This window comes from Orbicella faveolata, unplaced genomic scaffold (genome assembly GCF_042242905.1).
Source record: "Orbicella faveolata isolate gen_17 unplaced genomic scaffold, um_ofav_v1 contig_12, whole genome shotgun sequence".
NCBI lineage: Eukaryota > Metazoa > Cnidaria > Anthozoa > Scleractinia > Merulinidae > Orbicella > Orbicella faveolata.
Window position 1 is genome coordinate 21,006,430 of NW_028301539.1, and position 23,384 is coordinate 21,029,813.

The 23,384-nt window shown below is 39.6% G+C and overlaps 1 protein-coding gene, 1 long non-coding RNA gene and 1 pseudogene across 2 annotated transcripts in view; 2 read left to right on the top strand and 1 right to left on the bottom strand.

The window, feature by feature from the left end:
- Positions 1-23,384, top strand: part of LOC149117105 (uncharacterized) — a 256,173-nt gene that overhangs the window by 147,263 nt on the left and 85,526 nt on the right. The gene's annotated exons all lie outside the window — the stretch shown is intronic.
- On the bottom strand, positions 8,408-14,230 carry LOC149117125 (uncharacterized). Its single transcript, XM_089283574.1, has 2 exons — positions 10,692-14,230; positions 8,408-10,660 (listed from the first exon to the last, which is right to left on the bottom strand). Exons 1-2 carry the CDS (start codon positions 10,955-10,957, stop codon positions 9,919-9,921), a joined length of 1,008 nt encoding a protein of 335 aa, XP_089139700.1. The 5' UTR covers positions 10,958-14,230; the 3' UTR covers positions 8,408-9,918.
- LOC149117126 (uncharacterized) lies at positions 18,359-21,725 on the top strand (annotated as a pseudogene).

Here is a 23,384-nt window from a genome sequence, read left to right on the forward strand (position 1 = left end):
GGATGTGACCAGCATCATACTTTAATGGGTCTTCCCCTTCCTGGCTTGCAAAGAGTATCTACTGTCTCAAGTCGAGGGCTCGCATTAAGAATGCTTGAGGTGTTTCTTTCCCATTTTGACAGATGGATGCTAAACTCTGGTGCAATTCTGCAGTATTCTTAACCCCATAATGACTACGAAGAATCTTCTTCAGGCGGTCAAGTGACAGATCCTTCAAGGATTCCAGAAAACTTCTTAAAACTCAGCCAGGACTGATGGCACAAATCACTCCATCCACAATCTCATGCTCTTTGTACTTTTGTTCAACACCTGTTTCAATTTGTTTCTGTAATGAAGTATAATTCAATTTATCTTTTTGGTCTGGATCACCAATCTGGCTGGTAATCTTAAACTGACGTCAAAGTACACTCGTGGATTCAATAAGAGAATGCAAAGGGGATGACATGCCATCACCTGACTGTAAATTTAGCTCCTGCTTGACCTTAGCACTACCTACTTTACTCTCCGATTCCGTGATTTTCTGTTTGTGCAAAAGCTTAAGTTCTTCAATTTCTTTCTTTAAAGAAATTAACTCACTGTTATCTTCTTTAACATCTTCGAGTGGCGGAGGAGTGTCGACCAATATCTCAACGATAGCTTGGAGAAAAGTCACTTTTTCCTCTTCCTCCACACCTGTCAACTCTTTCTCAATAACATTAGCGATTTTATTGATGATCAGAACCTTTGTTTTGTCCTTCAGTTCCCCTTCATTTATCTTCAAATGCTTTGCAACCAGCTTGGCATTTTCTACGGTCGCTTCGCACAGTTCCGTGTGGGTTCTTAATTGAAGCTACTCCGCCATTTCTTACTTGAACTTTTATTGTGACACTCTACTCGACAATACAGGTTCCTAGTCTCTTACCTCGTCTATTTGGTTGCATCGCCTTTACCAGAACAGTTCACTGGGCATGCGGCCATACTTGCATCACTTGATGACACCGGCTGGTATTTGGATGTGTAAATGATGGCGCTCTTTCCTTCTATCAGCTGAACTGCCTGGCCGGAAACACCAATTTTGTTACTTGCTGGCTGATAGAGCTTCAAAGCAGGATCTTGACAGCGTCTTGAGTGGGAAACAGCGAACTAATCCACAAACACAGTCAACACTTTTGACCATGTGCTTTCTTGTTTATTACACTTATACTGCAAGGGCTTATGGGAGTTACAACTCTAGGGGGATTATGGGTCATGGCCCTCACACTAATGCAACAACATGAATAGAAAGGCTTTTTTATGAATACTTGTATCAGTGCAAACAATGAGCGCGTAATGTGACACTGTTGATTTCATTGTCCAGCAAAACAAAAGGTTTCTTTTGTTTAACGTTTGACAGAAAGATGCCACTAGGAAAAGTGCCTTTTTTGCATATGTTATTTCTCAAAAATGAAGAGCAACCCAGCGAAAAAAATTACAGGGCAATGTTTTTCAGCTGAAATGTAATGTATGTCAAGACATTAATGTTAACAGTGATGCAATTGTTACTCTAATTGATACTGACAGCTATGAGTTGATGATGAGTCTCTAGATGAATTGCAGGAATTTTTGCAAGATGATGAACTTTATGAGATGATTGTGGACAAGTTAGAGAGAAAGTTCAGCATTGGAGGAGGAAAATGCCAATGATTCAATCTAAGATGACGTAATGTCACCAGCAGTTTTGACATTGGTTGAGAACCTGGCACTGGGCCACTGATGACTATTTTGTAACATTAATTTGATCAGACAAACTTATGTACGGGGCAAGGGAAAATCTGGAATTTCAACAAAGAGGGACAAGAGAGAGGGGTACACAAATGTTAAGCAACAGAAAAACAAAAATCTCACTTGTGAAAAACACCACTGATATCCTAAACTAGGGGAGGGGGAGAGGCAGCGCAATTATTTGGCCCTTCTGAAATAATCTACCTCTGCCTATTGTTTTGTTTTTTACATTGTAGATGGGAACTTTCTAAAGTAATTTCAACACGTTTGATGTCAGAATGGTGAAAAGCATTCATGCTCTAATTTAACAACTGCATGATTGCTTTATCAGGTCAGGTCTTAACACATGTGAAATCTGTTTCTCTATAAGAAAGATAATGTAAGATAGATGTAACCAATATAACAGCTGAAGTTTGATTGTGAATGCAATGCAAGATTAATGTGTGCCTCCATAGACCCTACTAATGAATTGAAAAAAGTTTGAATTGAATCTGTTTAGTTGGTGCTGCTGCCAGATTCAAATTGAGATATTCATTCTGTATGGATAATGAGCAGTAATATTTAGACTACAACTTGTCACTATTAAAATAAGAACAAGGATGGCAGCAACTTGACTATTTAACAGTACATGTACTTTTTCAGACTATAACATTATTACTTGGTGTCTGTAGTCTCTCCTACCAGACTGCCATTACCAGATTGGCTTTGCTGATGGCAACTAAACCAATTAAAGAATAGAAATAGTGAGGGAGGGTACTCAGGTGTAAGACTGATGGTGATATGTGAGTCCCTTTTCATATTTGGGTTGAAATTTGTGATCCATGACATTTTCCTTGAGGTTATGTAGTGAGTTTAGTGTGGATGTTTTTTTAAGATGCAAGACATATTTCTCAGAGTTAAATCTGCCTTATGACCAAGGGATTTTCGGCAGTACTTGCATGCAAGGGATCATGTGAATGTTCTGTTGATGGCTAATGCCAACGTAGAGTTAAATCTTAGGTGTAAATAGGCTCTAAAACTTGAGCTACATACAAGCTACCGCTGTCTTTGTGCTCCATCAAACCCAACAACTGAGCTTTTTGGAGTTGATCTACCTAAAGCAATAAAAGACATTAGTGATACCAACAGAATCACTTCCAAGCTCAGTAAAGAAACTAAGAAGAGCTTCAAAAGATCTCGGAGTGATGGCCACTCAGACAGATACCAAGGCAAACATAGGAATGATTACTCTGGGTTGTCAAAGCTCTGGGTCATCAAAAAACTACCACTGCCCCCCTTTTCAGCAAGAAGGAGGACCTGTACGAAATTTTGTAGGCCTAACAGAGCCAAAATCAGGCCTGAGAAAGGCCTGAAAACATACATTAAAGGCTTCAAGGGTCTTACAAGAACCAAAATTGAGCCCAACAATTTTTTGGTTAGGCTCACAGCTAGAGAGGCTAACAAAAACAAGGCTAATGTTAGGTTGCTTGTTAGCCTTTGGTAACCCTAACAAGAGCCTTAGAAAAGAGAGGATCATTGCTAGGGTTTTGTCGTCCATCCGAAATTAACCGAGCATTAAGCAAAATATTTTTGGCTGTGTGAAATGTAAACCCCAACCTAACAATTTGCCAAACAAAAGCCTTACTTTTGTAACACTCTTGCGTGATCGCAATGTTTTGATCTGGTGCGCATTGTAATTTTAACCGGGCACGCAATTTTCCCAGGCTGTACGAACACGAACCTTCTTGCACAATATATAAAAATCGTAAAATAAATTCTACATTACAGGCTCACCAGCGATCAGATGATTTAGACATTGCCATTTACCAGCCTAGTTACCATTGCAAAGACTCTTCCTCCGATGATAATTTAATTGATCCGCTTTTTCCTAATGATTTTGAAAGTGATTGTTGGATATGTGAAAGTAAGCAAGAGTCGACTTAAGATCCACAACAGCAATACATGTATATGAATGTACAAGTAGCTGAACTTGTCCATTTCTAAAACATAATCCAGTCATCAAGTAGTGTCTGCATGTTTTGAGTACTGTTGTGTTCATTGCATGAACATGATAATACTCAAAACATGCGGGGTCACTAAGTGATTGAAAAGTAAGACGTCCCCACGCCAGGCAACTGTTAGATAAGAGGATGCCTGTTTTCTCATTGAATGTTTTGAGAAAAGGCGATGACAGTTGTGAATTAATGTTGCAGTCAGATTCGTGCTAGAATCATGCTTGAGATTTCATATTTGTTTGCGTAGCAAATTCCAAACACAATATTTGGTGTGACCAATGAAGCGTGCAACAGCATGTTTGCTTGAAATCTAATGCCAGAGTAAATAAAACTACAGAGGATCAGAAGGCTCAGCTCAAGAGTGGTGTGTACTGCTCTTGTGCTGTCCTAAATACATAACATTTGTTTTCTTATGCAATTTGACCAGTAGCGCAGCACTAGTTGTGATAGCTTGACCTGTGTGAATTCTTCAGGGCATCAGAGTTTCACAACTGCAAACAGGCAGTTGGGTCTTGTTTGTCCCTTAACAAATCGTAAAGAAAAAAGATCACACTCCGCCGAATCCCTTCATTGATTCAGTTGCCAAGATCGTTCAGTTTGCATATTCTGTAAGTGCATATCAGCAAAATTTAACAGCATCAATGTGGTTGTTGTCGTTGTTGGCTGAATCTGTGAACATAAACCATATTGTAGGAAAAACAACAACCTCCTCCTTCTTAGTCTCATAGCCATGTTTCTTCTTGTGATGCAATCGATACAACATGAAAAACACAATGATTGTTTACTGTAGCTACCATTGCGCACGTTGTGCGGACCTGTGTATGACATAACGTGTTTGCCTCACGTGTTATGAAGCATGTGGGTTGTCTTTGATTTTTCGATCCGCCATGTTGTTGTTTTGGAAGAACATTGGACATTTGTACTTGGAATGAAACAGTCGGTAAGGGTCACATTTGCACAGTTTCACTCTTTTGGTTCCCGTATTTACTTAGTTCACTTTGATGTCTGAGAAAACCTGGACTAGCTGAACCTGAATTGCTTAAATTGGGCTGATCGAAATGAACCAAGCTTGTCGCAGTACTTTAGCTTGTGGATGTTTGGATTTACAACTGGATGTATTAAAGTTAAAGTTCTGAGTTTTCGATGTCTTTACATGTAATACAACGCGTAGCACCTGGGCTTTGTAACATTTACGTTAAACTCATTTCCACACTTTGTTAACCCTTTGTTTACCAGTTACACATATATGCGTAATTTATTCTGACAAGAAAAAATATATGCACATATCTTAAACTTTGCCTAGAGGGGAGTTCTACTATTGCTAATAGGGTACCTAAAGAGTTGTGTTTGGATTCTATCGAGTCATTTCACAGTTTTCAAGCTTTGAAAAGGTTTTTCCCAACAAAACTCCGAAGTACTTCTCACATGGTGCTTTAAAAATGGATGCCAAGGATTCAGGTGACGCTGATCGTGTAATTCGGCAAATTTTTGGAGATTCTGACATGGAAAGCAATGAAAATCTTGAATTTGATGAAGAGGAATTTGAGGACAACCTACCGCTTGCCTCTCTTCTTACTCATTCAGAAGAGTCAGAAGATGAAGAACAATTCGAAATGCCTTCTGACGAAGAGGAAGAAGAAGAATCTGACAGCGAGGAGTGGAGATTGGATGTCATTTCTCACAATGACTTTGATTTTGACGAGAGTTCTGTGGGCCTGAAGGTAAGAATGTTACCAAACAAGTCAGCATTGGATTTCTTTGAACTGATATTTACTGATGATCTTTACAATCTCATCATAACTGAGACCAATTGGTATGCCACTCAACAATGAAAAGAGCCTCGCAACCAAAAGACGCCCTGGACTGCCCTCACTATTGAGGAGTTCAAAACCTGGTTTGGTTTGTACCTTTCAATGGGGATTGTGCAGCAACCTTCACTAGTGGATTACTGGGGCCAGTCCACCCTGACAAATACCCCAGGTATTGCTAGTTATGACTAGAACAAGGTTTCTTCAAATCTTGCGTTATCTGCATTTTGTTGACAATGAAAGTGAGGTTGCTAAATTGCCAAAGGACAGTCCTGATTATGACAAACTCTATAAAATCAGAGACCTGTTGAATATCATTAGAAGAAACATTCAAGGAGCACTGAACCTTGAAAGGAATATTGCTATTGATGAAACACTTGTAAAATTCAAGGGAAGAGTTGGGTTTCGTCAGTTCTTGCCAAACAAACCCAGTCGATTTGGAGTAAAAAACTTTACTCTTTCTGAGTCATCAAGTGGGTATGTCTGGGATCTACTCGTGTACCCTGGCAAGACTGGTCATGATCCTGAGAAAGGGGTGGCTCACCATGTTGCAATGAAGCTATTAGAAGGACTTGAAGGAAAGGGCTATAATCTTTTTGTGGACAATTGGTATTCAAGTCCTGCACCGTTCCTTGATTTGGCAAAGGAGAAGACTCTGGCATGTGGCACTGTGCGAGCTGGCAGGAAAGGCTTACCTGGTGATATTATGAACATCAAAGACAAAGAGATCAAGTCCATGAAAAGGGGCAGTGTGTATTTAGGCAGAAAGGTAGACTCACTGCTTGACATGGAAGGACAACTTTGTCCACTTGTTGACAACAATGCCGGCGACTAGTGAGTGTTCAACAGTAACACGGGTGGTCAAAGAGAAAGGAGAGTGCGTGTAAAAAGAAGTCCAGAAGCCAGCTATTGTAGAGTTAAACAACAAGTTCATGGGAGGAGTGGATCTAGCTGAGCAGAGAGTAAGAAACTATCAACGCAACACTAAAAGCTATGTTTGGTACATGAAGTTGTTCTTCTATTTTGTGGAAGTGGCAATCATGAATGCTTACCTTTTAGAAAGAAAGAACCCACATCACAACTCTCCAGCAACACAAAAGGCTCAGCGGATGCTCCCTTTCTGCTGGGAACTTATCGAGAAGCTAATAGGGGGATGTGTTTATCGCAGAAAGCAACAGAACAATCGATCCTTGCCAGATGAAGGAAGATTCAACCTCTCACTGGGCCACTTTCCAGTATCAATGCCTACTAGATCCCACTGCAAAGTGCATATGCAGCGTGTTGATACCCAATATGCATGTTCTGTTTGCCACATTAGGATGTGTCCTGCACCTTGTTTCGAAAGATTTCACACCCTGGAAAACTATTACTATGATGACGAAGACCGTGGTGATGCTGATGTGGTCAGGGGAACAGTGCGTGGCAGACCTAGAAAGCGAGCAAGGGGTTGCCTTAGCATTTAGACTTATTTGTTGAAATGAGAACCTCCCTGGACTATTTCTACCCGATCTGTAGTGTCCATGAAAGAAAATAACTTCCGTTTTCATGTTATCATTGACCTTTGATATATTCTGATATTTTCCACCACAAAGTGAACTTTTGAAATTTCCCTCAGATCATACCCAAATTGACTAAATAGGGACCCCATGGTATCAAATGAAAGCTCTTTCACTGTACTTTTAGTTTCTGTTAATAGTTTTGAGTCATGATATCATGGGAACATGTTTTAGCTCATTGTTCATAAAAATATCACTTTTTTGTCCAAAAAAATGTCATTTTTTTTTGGAATTGCCCTCTTGGGTGACATGTAATATCTGAAATTTTGACTTTTTAATTAATCAGAGTGATAGAATAAACATTAAGCTTTAATTTGATAGGTAGGTTGGGTGGTAGACTTTCTAAAAGTACTTTCCAATAATTCTTTCCTGGCCTGTTGGTTTCGCTGTTGGAAAGGACTTTTCCCACTTGCAGCGCGCCAAATTTTACCGGTGGATTTTTCCACCGGTGACGTATACACACATTAACCAATGAACAAACAAGTACTGACTATATGTCATGACGTCGCTCGCGATCAACAACACAACTCGCAGAGCAAATGTCTGCTGAGTTCAAAAATCTTTTTCATTTAACTTTTGTTCTCGGATATACTTAAGAATATGAAGTTTATGGAAGCAATTGAATATGGTCTATCCTACTTAATTTCAAGTCTTTAAAAGAAGGACAGGGAAAAGCACTGGAAGGCTATTTATCCGACCAATACGTGTTTGTTTACTTATGGACGCAATCTGAGCTCCTGCATGATCCATATCGTTTGAGAGAATTAATTAAGTTTGGACCTTTCCCAGAAGAACAGGGCTGTTCCTGGAGTTTGTGTACTTGTTGCACTTTTAGTTGCTTTAGTTGAATGACCAAGTTTTTTCTGTACAAAGAAAGGGTATTGCAGCAACTTTGCCTTGGCCGTTTTACCGTGTTGAAAGCAGTGGTCAATCTATGAAGGACTTTTGGGAACAGCGCTTTTATTCTCTGCCGTTCGTTGCGACTTCGATTCTCAACGTTATTTTATCACGAGAGCTTTACAGAATTAAGGCTCTCCCCAACTTATCACGCCTTCTTTAGTTAATTCGGATTCTTGTCGGTACAAGCTAGATCTACATAAGTTTATAGCATTTGTCAGGCAGCTCTCTGGTCGATAGCTGGTTAATCTAGACTAAAATAATTCTTGATCGCTTAAACACCGTTTTGTCTTTTAAGAAATTATTACTCAATGGAACAACTTTTGCTGTTTGCCAGTTGCTGACTACATACTGCACTGTACACAAATAAATTTATTTGAGTTAGGGAACAGTACTCGTACACTCCTAAACGTTTTGATGGAAATAATTTTCTGCTTTCGCGACGATCGCGCGTGGAGCACATGAAAAGTGAGAAATGTCAATCATGTTTTTTGCGCCAAAAATTTACGCTGTGATTCACATTCCTGCAAGTGAAACAAGTTGACCTCTTGCGGCTTATGTCGCTCGCACTCACCCTCGCAACTTCGCCACTCGAAGATTACCCTCTCGCCGTCTCGAGGGAGATAAATAAGTCAAGGATTATGAAAAGGTCGACTTGTGGCAAGTCTAGTTGGGTGGTGGTATTCACTACTGATCAATTTGTATGACATTTTGCATTACACCCCCAAATTGAGCTACAAAAAAAAATCCGAAAGTCTGGTATACAAAGGGTTAAAGTTGTACATCAACAAAAAATAAAGGGAGAAATTAAAATATCTTACTTGGTTTACAGCCAGGTGGGCCTTGTCACAGTTTTAAAAACAACTAAAACATGTACAGCCAAAAGATAAACAATTATCAGCTTCAAGATCACGAACATGTCATGCATACCAGTATGGCTATATATCTGGTTGCCAAAACCATAACAACTTACAAAAGGCCGCTTACATCATATCCAGTAAAAGAGGTCAGGATCAGGACTTCACCAGAGGCACGTGTTATATTTACAGCTTTTGAGCATAACAACAGTATAAAACATGCTTCTTACCATTGATTGCACTTGTCAACTTTAGTTGGTCTCCAATTTGTTGGGAAACACACACATAAGCCCGGCTAAGATCATCTTTAAAATTGATAAATGTACAATTCATTGAGATGTTTTTAATATCAACTGATATGAGTCTGGTTCAGTCCGTCTGTGAGAAAATGTTAATATGTGTAGAGTTGTCATAACTCTCGCAGTACAGAGGGTAGCACAATGGAAGATCTAGAATATTTTCCAAGAAGTCAGCAATCTGAATAAAACATTTTACCTGAACAAAACTGTATCACCTGCCATCAAAGTATTTGATCGCGGAACAATTCCTCCTTGTTAAGCGCTTGTAGTCTAATCCATGAATGTAAAACCCATTTATCTTGAGCTGAACAAAGGAGGTTACATTTACAGTGTGCAGGGCACATTGAAAGAGTTCAGCTACTGCCAAGAATTATTCTCCATTTGATTCTCATTTTTGCGGGGCTCCCAAAGCAAAAATAACAGGTGCAAGCTCGCAAGATTTTTTAGGGGAGTATCTGCTTAAAAGGCTGTGATATTAAGTTGTCTGCCTCTAAGTGATGAAGGATGTATCTTGTACGAATTTCTGGTAGCTTTTGTGAGACGGACACAGCTAATAATATTTGTCTACATATCGACTGTGTCTGATTAATAAACTTCAAAATAAAACCATTCTTATCCTCAAAATGAAAACAATGGATGAAAACAATGAAAAGTGGTCCCAAGTTGCATACATCATCAACTAAGTGCAACAGCTGGTGAATGTTCATAGTAGTGAAACATGCCGCATAAATGGCGGGAAAACTGGAACAAAAACTAAACAGCAAATTCTAAGCTTCATTGAGATCTGATTCACTTATTGAGTCTTTCAACAACAAATGTATGGCATTTACAAGCAGAGAGTAATGCTGAAAGTAATCTTTGGAAAGAATACCATATAAAGCGGGAGCTCCATAAAACAAGAGAAATGAACGTAGTTCCCTCGCTTTGCAGTGTTTTAAGTGTTCAGCTACTGACCTCAGCATTCTCCTTATTTCTAAAGTTGGAAGGATGTCATTTAGAAGATCATCTAAAACTCCAACTAAGAGCCGAAAACTGAAGGGCTCTTTGGAATAGGTGTCGCCAAACCACAACTTCAAAAGAAGCTTCTGAATGCCTAATAGAACTCCGTGCATATAGTCTATTCCCATTCCCGCAACAATGTCAAAATTCTCCAGAAATAAAAGCCAGGATGGCCCGTTTACTCCCTTTACTGCATATTGTTTCTGGCCAGATTGAAGGTTCATCAATGCTTCATAAGAGTGCTTTATAGTATCCTGTTTATTTCTCAATGGGCCCTTCAGATTATCCCTTATATATGGAAATATTTTTGTGTGGCCTCGAATACCAACTTTTTCTGTTCTTCCTTGTTGAAGGCATTTCCAACAGCCATATTCTGCATTAAACTGCAGGCTTTCACACACCAAACACCTGGCAGGGAGGTCACAACTCCCGCCTAGAAGAAAAGCTCTACATAAAAACTTGCCTCTTTCTGAAGACTCTACTGTAATACCCTTCCCATTAACAGAAGTTCTTCATACAAGGGTTTCAGAAAAGTTGCTGTTTTTCTTTTGCCATCCTTTTCTCATACGGTAGTTCATTGATCACCAGAAATAAAGGCCATACTGAAACTTTTGAAAATTTAAAAACTGGTACTCCATCCGTGTTAAAAAGGAAGGAAATGTTATCTCTGCTGCTCAACATACCTTCATTTACGAGATCTTTGTAAAGTTTCCCATCATAAATGTCCTCGATGTTAGAAGGTTCTTTTTTCTTTCTGTTAAAACAATGCTGTAAGGAAGTGTAGAAACTAGGTCTTTTAAAAAACATCTACAACTGCTCTGCAATAGGAAAATAAAGAAAGTAGCTACGGGAACCTTTGGGTCTCAAAACTCGGTGCAAAGCAAAAAGAACAGAAGTTATGAAAATTGACTGGACTGTTCAGATTTCATAAACAAGCTTTGAAACTCTTTAGCATAGATGGCAAGTTGTGATCAGGAAGTAAACCTAAAGAAAGCAGTGTAAGTAAATGTGCAATGGCTTCCCCAGGCAAATGATATTTGACTGTAAACAAAGCTAACAAAGTCATCATAGCAGGATTTGTTAGTTGAGACTTGCCACAAGCGGGTTGATTATCGTTTGTGGATTGACTACTCTCAAGAACTGGTATTGATGGAATGGGGAAAGTTTGCAAATGTTCGTTGGTTTGTGAATTGATAGTTAAGTTATCGTCAAATTCCTCCAACTCATACATACACTCGTCATCATTATTCGGATCATCGTTTTCGGTCAGCAACACATTAGCGTGACTTTCATCCACATGCAATCAGCTGCTTCGGTGTTTTCATAATCTTCAGGTGATTCATTCACTACAGAGTGATCTGCATTCAGCAAACTGCAAAACAACGATGCTTCAATTTCAGTGTATTTCTCCTCAATAGTTCCATTCTCGAGGAAAACAGTTTCTTCCAAATCTTCATCGATGACCTCAGCTTCTGTTTCTAAATTGATAACTGTTTCGCAGGCAGTAGATGTTTGTTTCATCTTGCCACCTTTTCTTGGAGTTGAAGGACTCAGGGATGATCAAGCAAAGCCTACAGTTTTCATGGCTTTGAGGGGGACTGAAACTTCTTTAAATTCCTCCTTGAAATTGCTTTCCTTTTGTTGTGGTAAATTGAAACGAATGGAAACTTCTTGAAATCTATCCTGATCATCAGTGGCATTTTTCCGTCTTTTTGGATTATATTCAGTTCAAATGAACTTTTTGCAATCAAACGGTGAGGTCCTTTAAGCTAGATACTGAGGCAGTTGCATTAAATTTGATGGAGACTTCCACATGCATACACCTCCAAAACACCCAGGTTTTCTTACGCAATACTGACAGGACGTCATTTTAGTGGGTGACGTGGTCGCGAGATTGTCGATCACATGAACACATGATGGCATTACAGCCACTGATTTGTGTCACAGGTTTTGGCAGACTGAAAAAAAAAATTCTTTAATGGCAGGCAGGAAAATTTAGCGTTCTCAGAGTCAGTGCTGCTCCTGTTTAAACTGGCCAAAATTCCACCTGTTAATTCTCAATAGAGACGAAGACAGCTATGGCTAACCAATGTCTGTGCTTATTTTAAGTCGGATAAGTCGTTTTCAGTTATTCCTAAGAGCAGGTGTGCTTTAAGAGGTGGGTTTGAAGCAGGAGAAGAAGTCGAAGTTACTTGGGGAGGACCAGATAACAACAAACAAGCATACATTGGCAAAATAGTGAAAATAGCAGACTAAAGTAAGATCTCCCTTTGAAAAATAATCGTTATTAGGTCACGATTTGTTTTGATGGATTTTGTTGACTGTGAGAGCTGGCCTACCACAAAAGTAGTAGCTATAATGAATATGATTTTGCTCTCTCACACAGAAGAGAAGAAAGTGCTCGATCAATTTGAAGAGTATTGTGTGAAAACCATGAGTAAGAGACGACAGGAGGGCACTAGTTCTGGAGATACGATCTCAAGTGACCTTTCCAACGTTTCCCTACAAGATCTTCCATCAAAAGATGTTCAAGAAGAAAATGGAAACAGTGGCTCTCTGGGTAAAAGGAAACGAAAAACAATGGCCGTAATGAAGGAAAGCCTTGACCAAGAAAAGGAACAAGATGTAGGCAAAAAAACGTAAAGGCAACATGGTAAAAAAAGACATAAATGGTACAAATCAGTTAGCCACAGCCAAGCGAAAAGGCAAGAAGCTTAATGAAAGGTGATAACAAGAAATTGCAGCACAATCAGCCGTCAACAGCATGGGTCAGCTCATGTTTGTCAGCAAGTACGGAAGCAAATTTCCTCCAAATTCCACTAATCCACCCCATGCAACTCCGATCCCCACTGCTTCAGCTCCACAAGCTGCCCATCTACTTCCAGCGGCACATGGTGATACTGTAGCTTCAACAAAACCACCAATCCCTACTGCTACAGCTCCACAAACCCCCCATCTACTTCCAGTGGCACATGCTGTTACTGTAACTTTCACAAAACCACCGATCCCTACCACTACAGCTCCACAAGCCACCCATCTACTTCCAGCGTCACATAGTGATGCTTCAACTTCAACAAAACCACCGATCCCTACAGCTACAGCTCCACAAGCTGCCTATCTACTTCCACCTGTACCTGGTGATACTGTATCTTCAACAAAATCACCGATCCCTACAACTCCAGCACCACAAGCAGCTCATCTTCTTCCAGCAGCACTTGGTGATACTGAACCTTCAACAAACCTGCCAGTCCCTACATCTCCAGCTCTACAAGCTGCCTATAGCTATCAACTCCCAGCGGCACCTGATCCAATCCTACAAGCCAGCTACCCAGATACAAGCATTCCTCAAACGTGGGCTGAATACAGTCGAGCCCTAGTGCTCAGCAGCCTTTGTTATATTTTGAACAACCCCCGCAAGATGACTATGTCATTATCGTCGAGAATGATCAGAATACATCACAACAGTTGCTATTAAATAAGTCTACAACACATCAACGCTTGATACTTTCAACGTAGAGAGAAATCTACAAAAGATCGTTGCAGAAAATAAGAAACTGGAGTCAGAGAATACATCCCTCAAAGAGGAACTGTCAGCCTTGAAAGGACAACTGGCAATCATGGCTCCAGGTGAGTAAATGTAGATTGTTAGCCATGGTACAACATATTCCCTATACTTTTGTTAAGTTCACATTTTCAGTTTAAAAATTCTAGCTGCTAGTAGCAGTATAATTCTCATAGCAAAATTGAGCTGCCAATTTCACTGTGGTGATAATAATTATATCATGCAATGCTAAAAATAAATATGGTCGCATGTATATTGTATGTACTTTTGTACAAAGCTTTGCTTTGCATTTCAAAAGATCAAAAAGGCTATGTCTGATTCATCCATTTATTGTAATTTATGCTCTTGCATCATCAAAAAAGAGAAACGAAAGTGTGATACTCTCAAAGGGATGGAAACAATTCAATGACTTTGTGATCGATCAAAAACGAGTACGTCTAAAGAAACCGAGTTGCGAAACTGAAAAAACATTGGTCACTTGTCGAGCAAAGGAAAAATTGGAAGTAGACCTGAAACCTCGGTACAAGTGAAGATTCGCTCACAGTCAAACAATCAGGAGAACTGCTAAGCGACGATCACGATGCTCCAACCTTGAAAAAAGTCTGTGATGGACCTGATGAGGCTTTTTTCCATATAGTTACTTCAAAGTAGTGTTCAGAACACAAAAGCAGTTGACATGCTGATAAAAGTTAAATGGCTGTCAAAAGATGCAGAGAGAAAATTGCCCAAAGATCTCGAACCGTTAAGCGAATTGCTTGCCCGTGGAACGTACAAGCAAATCGCCAATGCTGCATGGCAGAACAAGAGCCTCAAGAAAGAGCTGAGCTTGTGTTCAAGGATCTAGAGAAAGAATGCTCCTAGCTTTGTTCCAACAAAGATCCAAGCTGCCTAAGAAAACTGAGTAAGGATGACATGTTATCCTTCAGCATGGAAAAACTGTCAGTGAAGATTCAGGAGAGGGCCCCACTCTTTCATTCCCTCCTCTCAGCAGCCGCAGTTAACCACAAGAGTAAGGCAAAAAATCCATCTCCTCAAGCTGAATTTGGGGCCATTGGAATGGCAGCTTCCGTATGCCTTCGCCACAGATTGCAATACATGATTGCAGTTCAGCTATTGATAACGGACTTATTGTATCATTCAAATTGGTTAGTAATTAAATAAAAGAAATCTGTGCTATCTTTATATTGTTGATACATATTAATTAAGCTTATCTATTTTTCATAGCGACTATCCAATCTCCTAGTTGTTGTGTTGAATTTTGAGCTCAGTTTCTTATTATGACCCAATCATGCTATGTTGCCCTATTCGATCTGTCATGGCTTGAATGCTTGCTTTCAGCGGTTCCTTGTCCGTCACGCAATGCTGTCATCCCATTTTAGGGGGTAGAGGTAGGACAATTTCTATCCTAATATGTAAGGCTCCGTAACGCTTGGAACCACTGGGAGCACACAATCATGTTGAGTAGGAAGAGATTAAATTAAGAAATGAAAAGAATGAATAGTTTACCATTGCCCCTGTTGTTATCTTTTACTCGACCATCGCTACCTACATGCCCTGCGAAAAACTATAACGCTAAACTCATACATAGGTCTTTTTGCGCTGTGCAATTATTTTTGGTTTACATGTAATACAGTGGGCTACCCTCAGGGAAATGGGTGGTGACCGCTTAATGGGGCTAGAGGTTGGTGTACCTTGAATATTTAATTTTTCACTATCCGGTTATAAATTTCTTGGTGAACATGGAGTCAATTCCCGGGGGAGGTACTTTGGAAATTTCTAGGTGGCGATGTGCCGCTGGGACCTTGGAACCCTTAGCCTATACCAGAGCCAGTTCAGCTGAATTTTGCTACCCTATACTAGAGTAAACTCCCCAAATCCCCCCATCTATCGACACTATTGAGGCTGATTTACGTAAATTTAAACTTGCCGATTTGATTTTTTTATATTTTTGAGTGGCAATTCCTGGTTTCTTTAGTCTAGATAAAATCTTCAACCAACTATTCAGTTTTGGGAAAAATGATACCCTATTCTAGACCCAAACGCTCTGATTTATATACCCTATCCTAGAGTAAACTGCTTGAAAACCATACCCTTCACAGCAGCACATACCTATGTAGCCCATATATGGCAGTGCCCCCCCCCCCCCCGGGAGTCAATTGAAGACAATCAAGATAGATGTGTGTTTGAATTATCACTCGTCATGCACCTTCAATTTCAGACTCTTATCTGCCGTCGCCCTTTCCAAAACAAAGTTTTTAAATCTTCGGTGGCCGCTTAATAGTGGTAAAGACAATAATGAAACCCTTATTGGAATGACCAAATGGTGGCCGCGGAGGTAACCGGTCAATAGGTGTTTTATTTACAATATTTTACTGACAATAATTTTGGACTGTATTGACAACAGTCGTCTATTTTCTGTTACAAACATACCAATGCCTTGCCACTAAGCAAACAAAATACGCCAAATAAAATGGCATGGCCAGGGCTATTTACTCACGTAATTATGTACTAATTAAATTTAGTCTGTTTTTCTTATGAATTAGACACATTGTGATTTCCTATTTTTATTTCAGCTAGTTCTTGCTTCATTGATCTATAATTTGTTTATGGCGATTTTTTTAAAATTCTAGTGAATACAGGCACTAGCTTTATCAGCTGTTGTCTGAAACATCAGAACGTACAACAAACGTGATTTGGACTGAGGCCACATACACTATAGAATACAATTATATAAATATACGCATATTATATATAAGAACAAACAGATGAACAATGATTAAATTTTTTCACCTATCCTGAGAGTGCTCTATACAAATTAGATCAAAATGGGCAGCATATGCCATGACGGCATTGTGTGATGAACAAATAAAGACTGTAAGATTGTGCTGCGCCGACACGCTTATCAGCAATGATCAGCAATCGATCAAACGTAATATTTTGGTGCAGTGCAAAGCAAGCAACTATCTACAAATGACTCAGCCATTTTTGACTTAGATGCAGTGATGTTCATATGCACAGAAAGACTGTCACAGATTCATGATATTCGACCAATAATAGGTTACATACATACATACATACATACATACATATATTTTTGATGAGGCAGGTCTGCGTCTGGCAACCCAGAGGGCTGGTGTGGACCTGCCATGGTTGACAGTAGGCGATGTACATCGGATGTTAGCCTTGTGTAAACAAAAGCAAACTTCTGCTTTATGTGCAACGAATGGTGAGAGATCGACTAGAAACACGTCAAATCGACTTTGGACCTGCCTTTTACAACAAATAAGGTTAGAACATTTCGAAATTATCAGCTCTGTGTCTATTTCAACTTATTATAGGTCAAGTCATGTGGCGCATGCTAAAATATACGTCTAACCCGTAAATTGAAATTTGACAATGGATGGTCAAATAGTTGCATTTTTGATGTACTTTGAAAAGCTCTCGCGTCGCTCACAATCATTTGCCCAAAGAAATTTTTACAGGAATCTGTAGACCATCCTTCTCCGATTCAACAACCAGAAGCTTAATCCATTTGAAGGTTTCACACATGTTGAAAATTAATTATATTCATGAAGTACTTTTAAGTGAATGAAATACATGTCTTCGAAATTTAACTATTTTGCACCCAAAAAGACAACGCAACATTCCCTAAAATCAACCCAGTACACATTTAAACATTGCACAAAAATACATTTGAGATCAGTAGCACGCTTGTCACGCGTTAATGGAAAAATCACGGATTTGCTTGAATCTTTTAAGAATTTCTCGGCGCACAATGATCAGATCTGCTTGAGACTTTCCAAAAGTGTTACACATGTGTTGAAGATGGTTTTGGACTAAATAGAAGTAGAATAAAGGATTTTTGAAAAAATATAATCGGAGCCGAATTGTTAAGTTAGCGACAAAAACATGGCGTCACGCGTAACGTGCGCGGGCTTCACTGTTGACTGTTTTCTTGTTTTTGCCAACTTAAGTTTCATTTATAACCGTAAGACTTCACAGATGATGGAAAAGGTTCCTTTTTAAGCAAAATGGCAAACAAAAGCCTGAAAATTGGTGCTAAATCTTCCTTAAAATCAACAAAAGTGTTCACCATATGATGCATCACGCTTCAAGCTTGGGAGACACAGGTAATTTTCAATTCATTGTGCGAGCTATAATTCCTGAGTTACAGAACAATTTAACCTCAAAATGTAATGCTCATAAGTTGCTTTTCACTTTCCTTCCACCTTTTTGTGTTTATATCGAAACGTCGCCAAGATTTGAATTTTTTCTGCGTTCTAAACAGTTGGCAAGCGGTGTGATCTGGCGCGCGATAATTCTGATCATTAAATTTCCCAGTCGCATTGTTTACGACGAGTGCGCTGGAGCGTGTCAATGTTGACATAATCAAAATGCTCAAATGACAAGCTAAATTTTGGTACCAAAATCGATCGAATCTGTTAAAAGCCGACGAAAATATTGGCTATGAAGTTTGTTCGAAACATAAGGTCGACAATTTTGATCCTGAGGAAGGTAAGCGATCGAATTTCGAGCAAAGACAAGCGCAACGCTCTGGCCATTTTGGCGGCTTCCATTCCTTCCAAATCATCCTACAGTCTACAGAATCGATGAGCATTGTTCTAGATTTCCTTATTAGGAAGTAAAATATTTCATCAGGTAAGGAAATGAGTGGGAAACTCCCTGAGCACATGCCGCTTGTTTCAAGCACGTAGTCAAGTACTGTGTTGTTCGCAAGCACAAGGCCGTAAAATTGAATGCAGCGATTATGGATTCTGGAGTTTCTAGGATTCAGATGTGGCGAGAACAAAAGAAGAAGGAAAGACAAGAGAAAAGAAGAGCACATTATGAGAAAAACCGAGAGGAAATTATTCAAAAGGTCGTGAAAGCCAGAAAGAAAAGTCGAGAAGCCAGAGAGAAAAGTCGAGAAGCCAAGAGCGGACAACTACAGTATGTTCCAATCAAAGACATGACAAAGAAACGTCGGCACGAACAAAACCAGTAGAAGTTAGCTTCAGAAAATAAAGGAAAACTTGAGTGAGAGAGAAAGATGGCTAGAGAACGAAGTACGCGATACTGTCAAAAAAAGAAAGACCAAAATACACAGGTTCAAGCGGCGGAAGCCGCACGGATCAAAGTTACTGGTACGCCGTTCCCAAACAGGATGGCCAAGAAACGTGCCATTGGACGAGCTAAGAAGGGTCTCCCAGATACCCTGGAGAAGAAAGCAGAAATAATGGCAGCTATATCAAAAAGTCCACAGACGAGGAAAGTGCTCGAGAAACACGGATTAATAAAAACGCCAGAAGAGGAGAAAGAAGTGATTGCACTAAAAGCGCTTGCTGGTGATCTCACCCAAGGCCTTAAAGCCGTCAAAAATGACAAGTCAAACAAAGGAAGAGCTGCACTTGGAGCGGCAAAATCACTTTCTTTTGGTGAAAATGTTAAAAAGAGTAGAAGCCAGAAGACACTTTCGAAGCTCATAGCCTTAGATAGAAGAAGCATCAAGTCGGGAATTGAGAAACGCGAAATGATCTTGAAAGGTGAAGAGCCAAGCTGGCTTGAAACCAAACGAAAAACCAGGCGGGATGCAGTCACTGAAGAAACCAAAGAGGTTGTTTATGATTATTGGAAAATGGTGGCAAGTAGACCGACAGGAAACAAGAAAGACTTGATAAGAAAATGAGTTGGAGTGAAAACGTGGGTTGAACATCCGAAACACGTGCTTGAAAAAACCCAAACGGAAGCCTACGTTGAGTTTGCGTCAATGCACCCAGAGATAAAGATATCTCAGCGAAAATTTGAAAACCTGAAGCTTTATTTTGTTAGGGGAGCAAGGGAACGAGATAGACAGACCTGCATGTGTCGCCAGCACGTTGAACTTCAAATTGTCTTCAAAGACTGCATGAAGTTTAGGAAGAGAGTGATCGATGAAAGCAGAGAAGCTAATCAAGCAGTTACAGAAGTGTATACCTCAGTTGGAAATATTATTGAACAAACACTTTGCCCCAAACCTGAAGACCAAGACTATCATAAATTGAAATGCTTGAAAAGGGAGTGCAGAGACTGTGGAGTTCACAACTTGGTTTTGCTGCCAGAGGAGAAAGGTGTTGGCAATCACAAAGTGAAATGGAAGCGGTACGACTATGTGTCAACTGGAAAACTTACCACTGAAGGAAAAGACATGAAAAAAATAGCCCTTGTTGAGAAGTGCACAGGACCAAAGGAACTGTTCGATTATTTCATTCAGCTTTTAGGACAGTTTCCTTACCATTCCTTTCTTGCTAAAGGGCAAAGGGAGCAGCTAGATTCTCTTCTTGAAAACCTTCCTCTTGATCAAGCCGTGTGCATCCATGACTATTCTGAGGGTTATGCCTGTCGGTTTCAAGATGAAATCCAGTCCCAATACTTTGATGTAAACAAAGTAAGTCTTCATGTAACAATTCTTTACAGGCATTCAAATGCTGAGGTGGATGGTGTTCAGAGCACAGAAGAGGAACCAGCAATTTGTAAGGAGCATTTGTTTGTAATCTCTGATGACGTCACCCAGGATCATGACTCTGTCCTTCACATCCAGAAGTCAATTTCAAAGCATTTAGAAGAATCCAACTGCACCATTAAGAAAATGCATGAATTCACAGATGGATGTGCAGGACAGTACAAGAGCTGGCACTGTTATGGTGACCTATCTTGTTCCCTGGCAACTCTTGGATACACAGTCCAGCGAAACTACTTTGCCACCTCCCATGCAAAGGGAGAACAAGATGCAGCTGGCTCCCATCTCAAACAGAAGGCGACCTAAGCAGTTCTCTCCACGAAAGTCACACTATGAAACGCAAAAGATCTTTGTAACTTTCTGAAAGAGAACTTCTCTTAACCAGCTGTTTCCTCATTTCCTGCTCGGCAGAAGTCAGTGCAGTTAAAGCGGCGTGTCTTCTATTTGCCTTCTAGTGGAGAACTGAGTGTTGCACATAACAGGGAAGGTGGAAGATTCTGCACTGTCAAAGGCATTCGACAACTACACTCTGTAAGGACTTGCAGTGAACAGCTAAAAGTCTTCACGAGGGAAAGATCTTGTTACTACCATGGTTGCATTGTTGAGAATTTTGACAGCTGTGAAAATAAGGAATGGGTGGGCAACTGGAAGGAGATTGTTCTGTCAAGAGAGCCCTCAGGTGTCATGACCAGAACAACTGAAGATGCAAGCACCATTGAACATTCAGTTCAAGTTGCTGACCTGGCAATGAAAGACAGTATTGTGGCTGTGGCAGCTGAAGAGGACAGCCACTATGATTACTACCTCCTTAAAGTTACTAGCAGTGGAGTCATTTCCCTTCAAGAAAACTTTGAGGATCCTTATAGTGGAAGCATTTATTCCAAAGGACAGGCTGTTCTTCTCGGAAAGTTCTTTTTAAGGGAGAACATTATTGATTGCACATACAAACTAGATGATAAGGTGGCAGGAGTATTCCCAGGAACTGTGAGGTACATTTGTGGACCACTTGTGTCAAAGCGAAGGAGGGGAAGGCCAATTTATCAAGTTCCATTGGATGAACATGAACAAATTCTGGCATCCCTTTAACTGTTTTTGTCTTTAGTAGCTTGTAATTAACATTTTTTGCCAAAGTGTTCCTTAAATACGGTATTTATGCATTTTTTACAAAAAAGGGCATGGCCGCATTGCATCATGGGTAATAGAAAATTAGCTTAAAATGCATCTTAATTGACTGAAATGACATAATTTCAAGATAGGAACCAATTTCCTTCACTTTCTGACTTATTTCTAACAAGAAATGATTCTTAAATAAATTTTTCAATTTTACCCCAATGTTACACCTTTGTACATCAGAACTGTGCTACTGATCTTGAGTGTTTTAAAGACGGAAGAATGATGTGGTTTTGCATGTGAGGCTATCAAACTTGCTTGATGAAATGGTGCGTCAAATGACGATTTTAACGGAATTTGGTAATTTGCATATTTCTTTGAAATAAAAGGATATTTTGCCAAAAAAACTATCCAGTAGTTTTTGTAATGCCCTAGCCTATCTACCATAAGAATATGAGCGAAATTGAATTTTCGAACCTTGCCACGAAATTAAGAATTTGTCTGATTTTTACAGACAGGCACTCTTAAGTTGTGTGTCAAATCAAAGCTTCAACATCTCCCCCGTGGCAAACCCTGGGCATTTGATGCCTTGTCCTGTCCAGGGGGAGGGAATTTGATCATCTTAGTCTTCCTGGGGGTGGGACATTAAGAACCACATTATATTATTGTCTGATAATAGTCAATTTTCCACATCATGCAACATGAATTGTTTATGCTATGGCGTGATGCTTAGGTACAGATTGCATAAGCAATAGGTCACCGCAGTATTGTTGTAATAAAATCCTATGGAATGTAAAAGCCATTGATGTAAGAGCTTTAATTCAGCACAGATTAGACACCGAACATGTAACATTGCAAAAGAGATTGAAAAAGAAATAACCCCATCTATGGAACAGTCCTTTGATTGTGAACCAGCGCTGGGAGATATTCCCGATATATAACCATGACTGAAGTTTCTGAACAAATAGCATTGCATGTTATTTGTAGTCATCTATCAATGTTATAACTGTTCATTCCAGGATGAACAAGTTCTTAGCTCCTCAACGAAACATGTTAAAATAAATGAATGGATTGATTGATTGGATAATGAAAATATGTGATTGTCTTAATATTAGTTGTTGATTATTGAGTACATAAATAATGAACCATGGGAAAATAAAAAGTTTTAAACAAGGATTGGTTTTACAACAATATAAGCTGAAAGATTTTTATTGTTAATTTATTTTTCAATGAAGCAAAGATCTCTCATTCCACTGTTTTCTGAGAGGGTAAGAGATTTGTTGACCACTATGTTGGTAAATCAAAATGAGTAACAAAGAAGTTATCCTTGTTTTAAACACTACCTCAAATAAATTTCTGCTTCAGTGGATATAAACTATCACTGAGAGTTATGAACATGGAAAATTATTCAAAGTAAACTTTTTGATGCCCAGAATTCTGGAAATTGCATTTCCAAGCTTCTAGATTTCCTAAGGACACCTGCCCAGAATTTTATTGACACCCCTGTGTTGGTGGTGTGCAAGTATTTTCTTTATACAATACTCACATCTATTCAGTTTGTCCAGGCTAAAGTATGTCACTATCCAAGTATTCCATCACTCAACAAGTTACCAATTGTTTGACAAGCCATTCATAAAAATGCTTATGGACCTGCTTGTCTGGCAAGCTCATACCCTTGAATTTGTTTGGTACAAGAACCTGGATCAGGCTTTGGATTGAGGTATTTGCAATTGTGACCCTCTGCTATCCAGTCTTGCTCCTCCAGTCCTTTGCTATCCAGTATTGTGACATCCAGTTCTGCACTATCCAGTCCTGTGCCATCCATTCTGCTCTATCCAGTCCTGTCCAGTCCTGTCCAGCCTGATCAACACTTGTCAAAAAATTACTTGCCTGCTGATGCAGTTCAGCATGACTCTCAGTATCCTGCTATTAAAGTGACCAAAGCCAAACAGGCAAAAACAGTTGACAAATCGATTTCCATTCACCATGGAAGTTTATCATGGATGCCTCGAACTTGCCATAGTAACACAGCCACAACAAGGCCTGCTCATCAAGTGACCAAAGCC

Coding starts and splice junctions, on each gene's coding strand:
- LOC149117125 (XM_089283574.1), bottom strand. CDS start 10,957: ATGTTTTTTAAAAGACCTAGTTTCTACACTTCCTTACAGCATTGTTTT. Junction 10,661..10,691: donor AAAAGGATGGCAAAAGAAAA/ACAGCAACTTTT, acceptor CCTTGTATGAAG/AACTTCTGTTAATGGGAAGG.